A 16,827-nucleotide genomic window follows, 5' to 3' on the forward strand; every position below is an offset into this window, starting at 1 on the left:
CCTCAGTTTCAGGTTAAGAACAGACCTCCAGAACGAATTAAGTTCTTAACCCAAGGTACCACTGTATTTCCTGGAATTGGGAATGCTCCCTGTCATTATTTGGCAGCAACAATCTCTCTCTCTCTCTCTCTCTCTGTGTGTGTGTGTGTGTGTGTGAGAGAGAGAGAGAGAGAGAGAGTGTGTCTCCAAAAGACCAGTGGGACATAGCTGACTTCCCATGGTAAGCATATGGTTGTCTCTCTAATTTTGTGTTCTGTCACGCTCCCCTTGGCAGCCATTTTGTGTTATGCTACACACACATACACCCCACATGGCAGCCATCTTGTGAATAGTGCCCTAGCACTCTCTCAAAATTTGAAATGTACCCACTAGTCCAAAAAGCCTGCTGACCCCTAATTAATGGCTTATTGAAATTTATTGGAATTGTTTCAAAGAAATATGTGGCTTACAAGCTATAGCGATCTCCAACTTTAAAAATACAATGTTTTTAAACAGCTGGAAGTGGTTGAGAGAGACATCACTTTCCTTGGTACATAGATTCACATAATTGTAGAGTTGGAAGAAACCACAAGGGTCATCTAGTCCAACCCCCCTGCAATGTTCGTCCAATGTGGGGCTCAAAATGCATTTATTTTGTTCCCTGTAACTTCTGGAATGCTTACGAAAACAACGCAAAACCTATTTACCAGAAGCAAAAAGCAGAATTAGCATCTTCACCAGAAGCAATGACCCTTCTTTCAGAATGCCTTCAGCTCTCTGATAAAACTATTCTCTATCTCCAGCCTTTGTTACATTTCATTAACCTCATAAACAGTTACTGTCCTTGATGATGCTATGGGATTGGCTTAAGATGTAGCTGCATAGCAGCCTTGGTGATTTATGCTGCTGTTACTGCTGGTCTTGTGGCTGAATTATTCCATTAACTTGAGAAATGGCTTTCGTGGATCAAAAAAGTTCACAGGGTGCCATGTAAAGGGACATTATTGTTGCCTTTTCCACTGTTGCACTTCAGCTTTTGAATGCCACACCTGTGCTGCACAGGATCTGGGAAGGAAGTGCTGGTTCTAGGTCTCTCCCACGGGAAGCTATGTGCTGCTGCCTTGGCCCCACACGATGTTCTATCACTGGTTCATTAAATATATTCATTTTTGAAGGGAGGAAGTGAAAACAACAACAGATCTATTTAAATCAAGGGAGGCTGATAGCACTGTGCACGTAGTATACTCTGCTGCCTTTTTTTAAGTTTCAAAATTAATACATACCAGTCTTTCTAGGGACTTAAGCATTTTTGGCTGTTTGTTTTGTTTTGCTCAATCTTCATTAAGGGCTGACAATTGTAAAACTGCAACGTGCAGCTTAGCAGAATAATGTTTTTTTATTGTTATTGAAAGCGGAATAAATTTGAACATGGATTCTAGATGAGCCAGCACAAATTGTAGAGTGCTTAATGGTATCTGTCTGCATTCAGAAAAGCATTGAGCTAGGAGAGAGGCTTCACGTGCCAACATGGAAAAGCCTTCATGCTAATGTGATTGTGCTGAGGGTTGTCAGGAGGTGTGGAGGGAGTTTAATGTCCAAGAGTGGCTGACAACTGTTTAAAATATCAACTGTGAGCTCTTATGCTCCAGGGATGTTGAGCCCAAAGCAGTTCACAAGTTTTATTGAATATCTGTCAAAACAGAAATAGGACACAAAAATGTTTGTACTTGCCTGGTGTTTTCCTGGCATTAATGTGATTATATAAAAGCAAAGTAATAATGCTGCTCAACTGATACAAATGCACAAGTTTCATTGGAAATCAGCAGGGTTAGCTTGTTGGTAACTGTGTGCAGGATTGTGGCCGAGAAGAGAAAGCAGCCTTCCACATTCTTATGCATAGGATGTAGCGCCTCCCAGTCAGCCTGCAATGGGAAATGATGTGCATTCCCACTTCTTCAAGCAGAGTGGATGAAAACCTTGGCTTTTGTTCTCATTAACTGCTCTGAAATAGCTGACATAGCTACCGCTTAAATTTTGTATGAAAATTTGTTCAGTGCAGTTCAGAAAATGATGCCTGCGGTACTTGACATGGAATTAACCCATGAACACATTGCCATGAATGGAACAATGTGTGAAGGCTGCTGCTATTTGCATGTACATAAGAGGGATTATATTTGTCAGTTCTTCAATGTGGAGCGTCGTGCTTTCTACCCATTCAGCAGGCAGATGGCAGTTATTTTGTTTAGGCTCTGTCCCCAAGCAGCCATAACTGGTACAATCCGTTGGAGTGATTTACATCACCTGGCAGGAAATGAGGTCTCTTCTACAGAAAAGGCAATGAATTTCCTGGAAATATGTTTCTTCCACATTTTGTGAAATAGGTATGTTTTCCTCCACCTCACTTAGCTCTAGGAATCTCAGCTAGGGAGATTTGCACATGTAGGGCCCCTATTCAGACTGGGGGCATTCCATTCAGGATGGGCAATGTGAGTCACTTCTGTCCACATTTTGGAGTCCCCTGTACCTGCCTCGCCCATCTAATTGTGTTGGCATGGTGTGCATTTTCCCAGTTTACAGTATGGTATTGTGCAGACATTTTGCGTGCTGTAAGTATGGCACAGATAACAAAAAAGGTGTTACATTGGCATCTGGGTCCCCCCTCCCCCGACAGCTGAGAGTGGTGATGAAAAGCTGGCTTTCTTTAACAAAATTTGCTACAAACATAGCCTTGAACTTTTCTCATACAGCAGTAGTAAAGTGAATACTAGGGTAACAGTAACCACTGGCTGCAAGAACCCTTGGCAGGAGCTACAAACACAACACAGAAGAGGAACTGTATAATTTCCCTCTCCCGTGAATTTGTTGTTGTTTAGTCATTTAGTCGTGTCCGACTCTTCACGACCCCATGGACCAGAGTACACCAGGCACTCCTGTCTTTCACTGCCTCCTGCAGTTTGGTCAGACTCATGTTTGTGGCTTCGAGAACACTGTCCAACCATCTCGTCCTCTGTCGTCCCCTTCTCCTTGTGCCCTCCATATTTCCCAACATCAGGGTCTTTTCCAGGGAGTCTTCTCTTCTCATGAGGTGGCCAAAGTATTAGAGCCTCAGCTTCATGATCTGTCCTTCCATTGACCACTCAGGGCTGATTTCCTTAAGAATGGATGCGTTTGATCTTCTTGAAGTCCATGGGACTCTCAAGAGTCTCCTCCAGCACCATAATTCAAAAGCATCAATTCTTCAGCGGTCAGCCTTCTTTATGGTCCAGCTCTCACTTCCATACATCACTACTGGGAAGACCATGGCTTTAACTATACGGACCTTTGTTGGCAAGGTGATGTCTCTGCTTTTTAAGATGCTGTCTAGGTTTGCCATCGCCTTTCTCCCAAGGAGCAGGCGTCTTTTAATTTCGTGACTGCTTTCTCCATCTGCAGTGATCATGGAGCCCAAGAAAGTAAAATCTCTCACTGCCTCCATTTCTTCCCCTTCTATTTGCCAGGAGGTGATGGGCCCAGTAGCCATGATCTTCATTTTTTTGATGTTGAGCTTCAGACCTTATTTTGCGCTCTCCTCTTTCACCCTCATTAAAAGGTTCTTTAATTCCTCTTCACTTTCTGCCATCAAGGTTGTATCATCTGCATATCTGAGGTTGTTGATATTTCTTCCGGCGATCTTAATTCCGGCTTGGGATTCATCCAGCCCAGCCTTTCGCATGATGAATTCTGCATATACCGTATTTTTCGCTCTATAACACGCACCCGACCATAACACGCACGTAGTTTTTAGAGGAGGAAAATCCGTAGGCATGCCACCCATAGGCATTCCCTCCATAACACGCACAGACATTTCCCCTTACTTTCTAGGAGGAAAAAAGTGAGTGTTATGGTGCAAAAAATACGGTAAGTCAAATAAGCAGGGAGACAATATACAGCCTTGCCGTACTCCTTTCCCAATTTTGAACCAATCAGTTGTTCCATATCCAGTTCTAACTGTAGCTTCTTGTCCCACATAGAGATTCTCCGGAGACGGATGAGGTGATCAGGCACTCCCATTTCTTTAAGAACTTGCCATAGTTTGCTGTGGTCGACAGAGTCAAAGGCTTTTGCATAGTCAATGAAGCAGAAGTAGATGTCTTTCTGGAACTCTCTAGCTTTCTCCATAATCCAGCGCATGTTTGCAATTTGGTCTCTGGTTCCTCTGCCCCTTCGAAATCCAGCTTGCACTTCTGGGAGTTCTCGGTCCACATACTGCTTAAGCCTGCCTTGTAGAATTTTAAGCATAACTGTGAATTAGAATCTATTTAATAGATACAGTAGTCTGAAGGGAGGGAATAGGCAACTTCTTTGCTGAATAGAAGAAATTAAAATGTTGGACTAACACTCCTGAGACTCCACTGCCCTTCTTCCCAACTTTGGCTTCTATATTTCTGGTTCTTTCTTTTCAAAAGTTGAACCCAGGGGTGAGGAACCTGTAGCCCTCCAGATGTGTTGGACTCCAGCTTCCATCAGCCTCATATTAGCATAGTTATGGATGATGGAAGCATTATGTTAGCAATACCCACTCTTTAATGTGTTGCCATTCAGTTTTATTTATCTCAAGCTTTATCTCCAAAACGGCAGATCATCCTTATTATGATGTTTCTGGCAACCTATTCTTCCTGTTGTTGCTATGCTTCTTAACTCAAATTTGGTGAAGTGGGTGGAGAGTTGGAATTTGAGTGTAAGGAGATCAAAGTGCAAATTACCACTGAGTCACTAAGCTTGCCTTGGGCAAGTTGCTGTGTTGCAGTCTAACTCACCTCAATGGATTATTTTCAGGATAGACATGGCAGTTGTACAAGACTTCACATGCTGAAAGATGCTGTATAAACTAACAGTGTCTTTGTTGCTGCTCATACTCCACAGATACACGCTGGGGCTGCAGGAGAAAACTTGATCCTCTTAGAGCTGTTCTGAACTAACAGCTGCTTGCAGACAATTTTAGATATATGTGCACACACTTGCTATCTATATCTTTCAAATGACCTGCACTGGCATGCACATACTTCCCCCACCCTTTCTATCGTGCCAGCCTGGAGAGACAGAGAAAGAGAGAGAGAGGGAGAGAGACTTGACAGTTGTCATTCATTGTTGCTGCCTTTACCCAAGTATACGGAGCTGAGAATTGTTTGCAAGAGGCATACCACAAACTTCTTTAACTAATTCTGGGCTGAAAGAGAGCTTGAGGTAAGCAGCCTTTCTGTGTAGTTCATTTTGTGTGCTTCTGCAACTGTAGTCCACCAACAGCAGCTGATTGGAGTGATGTAACACTGATCTTCTTCAGTAAACGTGATCATGTTATCGGTCTTGCATTTACCTTGGAATTACCGTACTTCGCTTCAGGCAACGGTATTTGATGCTTTCAGCGTGGTGTCCAACACTTAAAATCCCGACACGCTTGAAAGGAACAGGAGCATGATAGACTAGGTGATCTTGGCTAGAGTTTTCCTCTTTAAATGCATTGGAGAGTGTGGATATCATTGTTCATTTTTGACAACAAGGCTGCCTTTGAAGGCAAATGGCTGGCATGATTCACCTCTGGTTTGGTAATGAAAATATGGTTCTGAATAAAGAGAAGTTGCAAACAGGCTGCCTTCAAAGGAGACTGGTAATAAAAAGTAGAACACTGTATAGTTGGAATCCGTAGAGTGGGAGTACCGGTGCCGGTCTGCCTCACTGTGTGCCCAGTGTGTAATGGGAGTGAAACAGCTGCCTTGCACAGATCCTGCATGTTGCTGATGTAGCATAGATACATTGCACTGAAAGTATGGGTTGGGGCCAGCCAAGAACATGTGCACGATCCAAAAGTACTGAGAAAGATGTCCAAAAGAGAATAGGTGGAGGCTGCTTTTCGCCAAAAGATCATTTGATTTGAATTTTCTAAAGGGGAACAATGGATTGTGAGAACCCAGCAGACTGAATTACATATTGGAAATTCATAAATTTAGATGGGAAAATCATTTGCGTGCTGTTTCATTAAACTTAAAGAGCTATGAAACCCTGGTCTGACCTGACAGGGAATAAAGAACTTTGCTGGGTTCCAGGACAGAATGCAATACACTTCTGAAAATTGTATTTTGATTTTGTGTTCTCATGTGTCAATTCTAGTAAATCTGGATCAGAAAGAGTTCCTCCCTTGGATTCTTCCCACCACTGGCCCTGTGGTGCATAGCTTCCCTGCCTTTGTACCCCTCTACCTTCCATGATGATAAACAGTAAAGATTCCACTGCCACCCCTAAAATAAAATAAAGTGAAGTATATGGATGTTGGAGACACCATTGATGCAAGGAGGAAAAGGGGGCAGTTTTGAATACAAAGTTATTCACTTGGGATCTGGTGCCTCTTGGCTCCATTTGCTCACCCAGCAAAAGGAGCCAAGAGACACTGGGTCCTGAATGGAGATCTGTGTACATAGTGAAACTTTTTTTTAAAATACCCCATTTAATTAGCACTAAATTAGTTTAATTTAATGGTGCAGGAAGCATTTCCAATGCACATTTATTATACTTCTGTACATTGCCTGTGACAACAGCTAGTCACAAAGTGCTACTATCAATGCCTGCACATGGATGTACATGGGTGGGGTTAGAGGAGAGGCCAGACCAGGCATAAAAACCCAGATAACACTGCTGGGTTAAGTTGCAAGGGGTTATGCCTTAAGAAGGTGTGGCTCAGTTCTTCAACTGACTTTTTGGTTTCTTGAGAAACTTTCCTTTCTACTGGATAGGTTTCTTAAAGAAGCGAAAGTAAGAGGGGGACTAATGTTCATCACATTTTTACTTCTGGTAAACAGGTTTTGCTGCATTTTATATTCTTTCAAAAACCTGATTGACCATAGGTAACAATGGGACAAAGTAAATAATGCCTCTCTCAAGGCATCCAGTTTCCTCTAAAACAACTGCCTCAGACCCTCCAAGTGTCCCTATTTTCCAAGGACATCCCTGTCCTGGTTTCTGATTTTATCCCGGAATGTCCTGATTTTTCTTAGGATGTCCCTATTTTCATTGGAGAAATGTTGGAGGGTATGGAGTTATCCAACCCCCGAGCCATCTGAAGGCAATCCTGTGTAGGAAAGTTTTTTTTTTAAAGTGTTTAATGTTTTATTATGTTTTTATATATGTTGGAAGTTTTTATATATGTTGGAAGAGTGCTGGGGCAAACCAATAAGATGTGTGGGGTATAAATAGTAAAATTATTATGGAATGGGACGTCCCTATTTTCATCAGAGAAATGTTCAAGGTATGTGTGCCTGGCTCCTGCTTGAGAATTGGAATGTTCATGTATTCCTCCTCTCACATGTTCTATACTTCCTGCAAAACATTAAAATCCTTTAAAACTAATTTAAAACTTTCTCTACATGCGAAAGTGATTTTTCCACTGTCCAATACTTTCCCATGATAATCACATAAGTGGGGAGCAACCACTTGGAAGGGGTAGACAAAGAAGGGCCTCCCTGGGATGATGAATACAGGGTCTGGTCTGGTTCATGAGAAGAGATGAGGTTTCCAAGGTATTGGGACCCTGAGCTACATAAGGCTTTATAGGTTAAGCCAGCACCTTTAATTACCGTAAGTCCAGAGATAATTGGAAGCCAGTGCAGTTGTGCCAGAAATGGTGTTATATGTTCAGACCGTCTTGCTTTGGTCAACAATCTAGCTGCCAAATTCTACAGCAGGTGCATTTACTGACCCATTTTCTTAGGCGAAATTATATAATTCATTTTTGCTTGGGGGGGCGGGCATGTTCACATGTCTTCCTTTAGCCATTTGTTCATCCCACACTTTTCAACGCATTTCTCATCACTTTCCAAACTGCAAAAAGTAAGGTTCTTTTTTAAAAAGTGAATTAGTTGCACCAGGATGACAGAGCCCTTTAATCCACTTTAAATGCGTTCCCCCCAGATAGTGACCATATGGAGGCACCTTTGCTCTGCTTCAGGTAGAGGATGCCCATTTGACTCACAAGGTCATTTCTGCTAAACCAAGCCAAGCCCATCTGCCCTACACCTGATGTCATATGTGACAGCAGATGTGGGACTATTAATGATCTAGCTTAGCCAAAAGGGACTTTGCAGGCACTTCAGCTGAATGGCAGGGCCTGCAAAGCCTTGTTAACAGTGCTCCACAAGCCCCAACTGTCAACTGATGGTTGGGTATTGCACAGAGCATTGCAAGGGTCTAGTGAAATTCTTTGCGATGTACTCCACAATACCTGTGTGGGCAAAAAAATCGAAGAGGTCACCTGACATCATTGTGATATCAGGTCAAAGATGGGTGAGTGACCCTCCCCACCTGTCAGACTTGGCCCACAAGGGATGGGGGAGATAACTATCTGGCTTGCTGGCCAGATCCAGCTCCCCACCCCTACTTTACTTTTATAAGTAGATCTTGTAGCCCAGCCTTCCATCTTAATATGGAATTATAATGCTGGCCTGAGGTTTGTTATTTGGCCCAACATCCCCGGATAGTACTAAGTGCCTAGCAGCTTGCAGCATATTGAATTTCCTCGCCTGGCTTCTTTCTTTCCTTCCTTCCTGAAGTTGAGGTCCTGAAAATCACTCCTCGTAGGGCTCTGATAAATTGCTGTGGAGACAGCAAACCTTTCCTCTTCCTTACTGCACAGGTGGCTGTTTTGTCCTACATTCCATCCTAGCTCACTTCCTGTTCAGGGCTGTTCTAGGGTCCTGTTTCAGTGATCATAGAAGCAGTTCCAGTACACAGAAATATCTGAACACTCGGGTATCCTCTGATGACAGGAATGTTGGAGCTGGGATGGTATTATTAGAATAGTGTTTGGCAAGGAAGTCAGAGCAGGGAGTGTGTTTACTAGAGAGCTTTGTGCCCAGGCCAAAGGCATTAAAATGCTTGAAGATCTGCAAACAGATAAGAGAGAGTGGAGAGAAAGTACTTAAGATGGCAGAAAAGGTGGCTATAAAAATGGTCCATTTCATAAGACAGAAAAATCTCCACTTCAGGGGACATGGCCTAGAAAAGTTTTTACTGGTACAATTGAACAGGAAGACATCTCAACAGCAGGGAACAGCTGCCTACACATAACTGCTGACCAGACAGAGAGAATCTTGCAAAAATAACTTACCTATCTGCACAATTTTCCATATTTATACATCTGTCTGTGTGTCCACCTTTTCCTCCTGGACTCACTTTGCTGACGTGGGAAGTGATGGAGAATGTGAAAAGCGGCTTAGTCATCAACTTGAGACAATAGTTTATAAGCTGGCATGAATGTCTTCGTGACAACCTCAGCCATCTCCTCCTCCTTTGCACACCTGTTCATATGTTTACAATTATGCTCCCATCAAGTGACATGGAACTGCTGAGGTATTTCAAACTGTTGTGGCTCTCACCTCAGACTGTGTGTTTAAAGGAGTTCTGGTCAAAAGGAAATGCCTGTCATGCGTAACAAAAGCCGAGGAGCAGTTATAATTATAAGTGTAATAGGTTCAGGCTATCACAGGTCCAGTCTCTCATTCCTTTCTCCCAAACATAATCACAGGACAGCTTGAAGCAAATTGTATAGGGTTAGAGCAGCTTACCTGTATGCTTTATTATGCTGCCTGTAAGGTCTGGTTGAGGGAAATACACAGAGTGACTGTCGGACAAATTTTATACCTGCCACTTAAAGTGCTTTTGAGCTTCTTTCCATCTATTGGTGTGAATGTGTGAAATGCAAAAATGTTGTTTTAAATTGATTGTATTGGGGCTTTTAAATTGATTGATGACTAATGAAGGAAGGTGGATTTATAATCTTATTTCAACTTCTGTGTGTTTTTATGTCACATGTGAAAATACATGTTCTTTCTGCTTTTTAGTACCCCACCCATCATTTTCCTCATCTCACTATATGTATTTGGGATTTCCCCCCCCCCACATTTTAACCTTGGGGAAGGCCTCCTTATGTCATAGTTAACAGGCATAGCTCTCTTGCCCAGTTCCATCTCCTTCCCCAGGGTTGTCTGCTTCATACCATCCCCTTTGGTATTTCTCCCCTCCGCCTGGTCTGGGTGAAACTTGACAATCTGGGGTCAAGCTTTGCCAGTTGTGCTAGCATTTGTTTCCTCCAAGATGATTTGCAGATGCCCAGAAGGCTTTTCCAGACTGTGTTCATTTCAGGGATGACCAGAGAGTGGCGAGAGTTGTAGGAATTCTCATGGGTGAAATCAGTTGTTTTCCTCTCAGTCTTGTTAGTTACACTGGAGGGGCAGAGAAAAGGTGAAGGAAACTGCATTGTGGAACAGGTAATAGTGAAAGAAATGGTTGCAAGACGAGGAGGAGAATGGGACGGGCAATGAAGAAAGGGCAGTACACAGTGTTCAGCTGTGGCAACTACAATAAACGATAGGATTCTATTGGAGTCTGGTCATAGGGAAGTATGGACCAGCATCTGAGAGAGGCAAGTAAGGTGAACATCTTTTGCTTGAGCAGCTAGACATTTAAAGTAGGAGACCAATGATTTCTAAGTGAGTGTGATAATTCACACTCACTGAAACAAAGGAAGATTCCCAAGTGCACTGTGATATGCCTCTGCTAGATTATGCCAGTGCGATTTCAACGTAAACTTGTGTGTCAGGGATGAGGAACCTATTACCTTCAATCTGTTGTTGGGCTCCAATGCCCCAGCCAGCACAGAGATGTTGAGAGCCACATGTCCCTAACCTCTGGAATATGGGCCATGGAGTATGTGCATGTGCATGTACCGATGAATATGTGCATATATAGACTAGACAAATAGAAGCTGTAGAGAGCAACCATGGGATGTTCGAACCAGAGTGGGAGAAGAGAGCAGTAGATGTGAGAGAACAAGGTGGTTATCCACAGTGCAGCTGTGAGCAGACTTTGAGAAATATTGTCCCAGAGGAAGAGGTAAATATGAAAATAAAGACAAGCATTATTTGTGGAGTCTCCCACCCTTACATGTTCCCACTGTTTGCTGGGAATCTGGCTAGTAAACAGATAAAATGGGGGAGAACATCCTCTCATAGGCTAGCTGAAAGATAACTTTTTCTTCAGTCTGATACATTGGGAATGTGGGTCTTGTCTGGTAAATATTGAAGAACGCTAACACACCAGCAGAATTTTTGAGTCTTTTGGCCATACTCTCAGCAATCATGGATCACATGAGCACTTACTAAATTGTGTGAGACATTAAATTCTTATTAGCAGCTTAAACATAGCCTCTTAGCCATAATTTCACATTTAGGTTTGCTGGGCCAATTTCTCCACTTAAGAAGATCCGATCAATTAAATGTGTGTTACTTGTGTTCTGCAAAGCCCCTGGCTGAAGCATCATGCAGAAAAAAGATACAGTTAAGAGAAAGTGAAACACACTTTAAGTCTCACTGAAATAAAAAAATAAGAAAACACTGTGCTTAGATCATGCTGATTTCAGTGGATTGTATTAGTTGGGATTGTAAAGAACTATGAGTTGAACTTGGATAGAAATTAATTAGCCACATTAGTTTAGTTTTCTTAAATTTTTCCATCACTTACCATGACCAAAGCAAATCCCAAAGAAACTGAGCAGAAAAAGTGGAAAAAATGAATTCTGATAAACGAGAGCCAGTGTGGTGTAGTGGTTAAGAGCAGTAGACTCGTAATCTGGGGAACCGGGTTTGTGTCTCCGCTCCTCCACATGCAGCTGCTGGGTGACCTTGGGCCAGTCACACTTCTTGAAGTCTCTCAGCCCCACTCACCTCACAGAGTGTTTGTTGTGGGGGAGGAAGGGAAAGGAGATTGTTAGCCGCTTTGAGACTCCTTAAAAGGAGTGAAAGGCAGGATATCAAATCCAAACTCTTCTTCTTCTAACAGTATATAATGCAGTTTCTGTGCCCTATCTTCCCTCAGTTTATCACAGGTGTTACAGGAAACAGTAGTGCCAAGGGAGAAAAGCAAATCTTCAATAACAACTAGCTGTGCTTCTATTTAGTGGCATGTTTTGGTTTGGTTTGGTTTTGAAATCCTAAAAGAGCATATTTGGTCCAGGACTGCAGTCTTTACAAATGTTTCAGGAACGAGGAAGTTTTGAGTATGTCCATTCTCCTGTAGAAGGCCTTGTATAGATTGTAATGCTATAAGGACAGTTTACCTGTAATACTGTAGACAGTTGGGGATGCAGGGATTTCTTGAGCTGCCCTGCTTTCACTATAATGTCAGCAGCTATAAATTAGGGATTTAAAGACTCAAAAAATTGCATCCCCTCTCCAAAATTTTCAGTTTGATTTGGCAATGCATAATCAGAAGCATCTAGTCCACCTTGACGGATTAGAGCTACCAGAGCAAGCGTTTTGGTTTCATTCTTTCAGACAATCGGAGATGGTTTTGTTTTTATTTTTTTGGAGGGGGAATGTAGTGCCAACACCCTGAAAGGAAATGCTGATCTGATTCCTGGAGAAAAAGTGGTAGGAATCCAATTTGGAATTGAGTGAGCGTAACTGTTTCCTGTTTTTGAACATGCCTTTTTTATGCAACATATTTTAGCGTATTGTGGCATCTCTACTCCATGTATTTCTGGATTAAACTGATTTTTAAGATCCTTTCTGGACTGGTTTTATGCCTGGTTTTGGAATAGAAACTGTATTGATTGCATTAGTGCATAAGTAGCCAAGGCAATGCCTTCAAAGTGTTGCTATACTATAACTCCCATAATCCCTGACCATGTTGGCTGGGGCAGATGGGAGTTGCAGCCCAACAACAACTTGAGAACATCAGGATGGCTCCCCCTGTGTTAGTGGGTAACCCATATCAGTAAATGGACATAATGAGTGTGACCTTGTTGATTGTCCTGGGCCTCTCACATAACTTTCAGTGCAATTTACTATGGTATCTTTCTGGGTACTTTGTGGTGGTAAGATTAGGGAACATAGTCTTGCAGTGGTTCTGATCATTGTGGAGGATTGATCCTAGAAGGTGGTGCTGGGAGATTATAGACTTTCTAGCCTTTGGCATTCAGGGTGCCACAAGTTTTCATCTTGTCCCCATTGCTTTTTAATATCTGTATGCAATTACTGAGAATGGTCATCCAGAAGTTTAGGCTGAAGTGTCACCATACACTGATGAAATGCAGCTCTACCTCTCAATATAAGCAACAAACCTGAGGAATTAATGTGGGTGAACAAATTCAGTTCAGATAAGACAGAGGTGCTGTTGACTCAGTGCAGATAAGACAGAGGCTCTGTTCCTCTGCGTGACTATAGTCAAATCTGTTTGGGCCGTGGTTATCCTTCCTTGTGTCCTTACCCCTTCCTTCCTGGATTTGCTGGTTGTAGCTTTTTTTCCTGTTGCTTCATGGTGAATGGAACAAAGTTTTCTCCATTCACTTGTAAGGAGCAGGGAAAGGGGGCTGAAGCAGGAAAATCCCTTTAGCAGGAAAACAATCCCTACCCTTGCATACAATAAGATATGGCAGATTGTATAGGGTGAAAATCAAGTTTTAAATTTTGCCTAGGATTGCAAAAGAGCTTGCACTTGTGTGCATTATCTGAGCTTTTCTTTCTGCTCTTTTAGAAGGTTGAAGAAGGCAGTCAGGATTCATGTTATGTCTTCCCTCCCCAAAAAGGACAGAAAATGTGGATTGTCAGAAAGAGAGAGGACCAGTCCTTCTAGCCCCTTTCTGTGTTCTTCCCAGTGTGAATTCATTTCCCCCTTTTGGAGAATATAGTGTCCACAACTCCATTTCTGTGTCATGCCAAGCCCACTAGTAGCCCACCCACCCTGTTCCAGAAACAGGAGTTCCATTTTAGGCATGCGCACAGGCATTTGTTTACCTGTCCATTGCCATTTTTTAAAAACAACAACAATGAACTATAAGTTTTCTAGTATAACAGACTTGCACAAAATAGTAGGTTAAAAAATAAGAAAGTGTGTGTTGTGCCTAGATGCACAAACAGTCCATCAATGGAAGTAGAGAGAATAGTCCCCACCCACATTGAAAGAACCAACACAATGTGCTTCAGTATGTCCACAGTTGGGTAACATGAAAAACATGTTAGATTCCCCACCCCACCCCCGGAAAATCTCAATTAAAGTTGGGAGGATAGTGAACAACGCCAGCACAGGCTGCCACTTGAATGAGGACAGTTTTGTGTGGACAACGTGAAAAATATACACACATGGGATGCAAGGATTCCACTTCAAAGTAAATCCTGAGACTAGCAGAATGTTTTTCTGAAAGCTCCACACAAAGGCAGGCTGTGCTATGGGAAATGCAATCTTCCTGTAAGTTATATCCCCACCTACTGGGCACAGTTAACTCTGATGCATTCAAATACCCTGCTGGTGGCTGCTGCAATATTTCATAACGTGCAGAAGCAGGGAGTTAGAAAAATATGTAAACGGCAATTGTGGCTTGCAGCTTCCTTTAATTATCTTGAGGTGTCTTGTTTTGCTTTTAGATATGTGTGTGTGTGTGTGTATGTGTGTGTTTTGGTGGCAGTGGGAGACTAAGAACATGTTTTCCTGGGAGAGGTAACACTTTGCTTTGCTTCCCTTCAGGGGCCTTTTCATGCTAACTAAAACAAGAACAGCAGCCAAACGCCCAGAACTATGACATCGGCCACTGATTTTGATCACTTGGAGATTCAGCAGCAGTACAGTCGGATCAACGCTCGCTGGGACGCATCTGACGATGAGCTGGACAATGACAACAGTTCTGCTAGGCTGTTCGAGAGATCTCGGATCAAAGCTCTGGCAGGTACACACGGCATTGCCTCATGGAGACATTTCTTTATATGCTGATCCCTAACTTTTCTCTCCTCACTGAGTAGTAGCACACGTTGGGAGGATCTGTTTTTGCTGCTATCCCTTCATTTTTCAAAGAGCCCTCTTAAGAGCTCTGCACAACCTGCAGGCCGCCAGCTCAATTACCAAGCACCAGTCTGCCAAGTTCTTGATGGCTTCTCTGTTTTTGTAGTCCCAGGCAGGCAGGCAGGAAAAAACAAGAGCTTTCTTAAGACTCTGGCAGCCTAATGTATGTGGCTGGTAGGTTGCATTTGGCTTGGGTTGGTCAGGTTGTCTGGGATTGCCTTAGAGCCTAATATTATGTTAGGTGGTGCTTATATGATTCTTCACCATAGGCTAGTGTCAGAGCATCTTGGAGGCTTTAATGTAGCTTTGCAAATAAGTACTGAGGCCATATATCACCTGCTGTGGCCATCTGCCCCTCTCTCATCCACCACTCCCTTTTGCTACCATCATATCAAGGACAGTCTCTCAAAGAGAAGGGGAGAGAGCTCACACACTTAAGTAGCTATATAGCAGGCTGCTGTTTCCCCCCAGCTGGGGAAATGCTGTATGGCTGCAAGACCCTGCAAGCACATACTCACATACACACACGCACTTGGAAGGAAAACAAGAGGCAAGGTGTATGCAGCAAACATATTGCTGTATTGTGTTTCCTTTGTGGTCAATAATCAGGTGCAGAGAGGTCTGAGTAGGCAGGTGGCAGTGGGAAAGGTGGACAGACAAGGGGATTTGTCAAGTCAGGCACCCACTAAAAGCTTTGTTTTGCAACTAGAAAGCCAGTGCTTGCAGAACAAGACTGTTAAGTGTTTTTAACAGGCTTCTTTGCACTTGGGAGAAAGAGAGATGGCATATACATTACCTACTGAACCGCATAAATTTGGGCACAACACAGCCGTGTAGAATGAATGAAAAGTGTAGACAGATGAAAGTGGTAGGAATTTATGTTTAGGCCAAGGAAAGGCCTTCCAGTTCACTGAGAGAGGAGGCAGAAATAGTGGGAGATTCTACAGTATTTGTGAATCTACAGGGGTTCTTTATTTAAAGGGATATTGCTGTATATTACAGGCCAGATTTCAAGGGCAGAAGAGTGGCCCCTAATTTGGTAGCCTTCTGGATGAAAGCAAGAAACTCTCCCCATGTCATTCATATATCTGGCCTGAAATCTCTAATTTTTAGCAGAAAAAAACATTTTTTCAGCCTTGATACAAAATGCTAATTTCAAACCAATACAAATCTAAACAAGCTTCAGACTTGTTTAATTATTGCAGCTTCTGGTCTAAGATCTTTAAGGTTTGTAGATCTTGGAAGTGGCAATGAAGCTTTAACAAATGATCCTCAGAACAGCTCATATTTGCAGTGTAGAAACACGGCTCAAGAATTCCATATGATGAACCACCTGCTGTATCTTCATTTGAATTGTTCAGTTAATAACTGGGGTGCAGGATGATAGTTCCCAGCCTGCGTTTTAATGCTTTATGTGCAGCCTCGGTCCCCTAATGAAGGCTTGTATCTGACATGTGCCTCAAGTCACGACTCTTTAACAAAATCTGAATTAGCTGAACAATAAACTGAGATCATATTGTCTAAATATTACTCACTCCCCAGTTCACTTTTGTATTTGAACCCATCAGTTTGGCTAAATAGAATTTTAAGCCCTTGGGAGCCTGGAGCTCATCCAATTAAGTTGGGTGGGTGGGAGGAAGAATCTAATGCAATTAGAGGGGTCCCTAGTCAAATGTACTTTCTCCCTGCAGGGGAAACGTGCAATAAACAGGCAGTAATGTTTCTTAGCACAATATATTGGGGAATAGGGGAAGTGAATTCTGCGTTGGGGGATTCTGGAGGAAATGGGAGAATGAAGCAATGATAGTTTACTGCAGGTACGCTTCTCAAGAATTTGGAATTGCCTGCAAGCTTCCTGTTGACAATATACCATGTGGCAAACCCAGTTGCCTGGGTCCTAAGAAGCAAGTTTTCTTTAAGCATGCCTTCTGTGTGGCTTCACAGCAAGTTCAAATGATGTGGGTTAATTATCTCTGAACCTACATTGGGTGC

At 42.7% G+C, this 16,827-nt stretch overlaps 1 protein-coding gene across 9 annotated transcripts in view; it reads left to right on the plus strand.

Annotated features, from left to right (window-relative positions):
* SPTB (spectrin beta, erythrocytic) overlaps nt 1–16,827 on the plus strand; it is a 91,492-nt gene that overhangs the window by 23,498 nt on the left and 51,167 nt on the right. For 4 of the 9 annotated variants that reach the window (XM_081203608.1, XM_081203609.1, XM_081203610.1 and 1 more), the window contains one exon: nt 14,524–14,722. In XM_081203608.1, the coding sequence (XP_081059734.1) occupies nt 14,575–14,722 (148 nt within the window). In that variant the 5' untranslated portion in view covers nt 14,524–14,574. Of the gene's footprint in view, nt 1–5,025; nt 5,203–11,877; nt 11,937–14,520; nt 14,723–16,827 lie in introns of those variants that run through there. The other 5 variants (XM_081203607.1, XM_081203614.1, XM_081203611.1 and 2 more) reach the window with 4 other exon arrangements.

This window comes from Podarcis bocagei (genome assembly GCF_964188305.1).
Source record: "Podarcis bocagei genome assembly, chromosome: 1".
Classification (NCBI taxonomy): domain Eukaryota; kingdom Metazoa; phylum Chordata; class Lepidosauria; order Squamata; family Lacertidae; genus Podarcis; species Podarcis bocagei.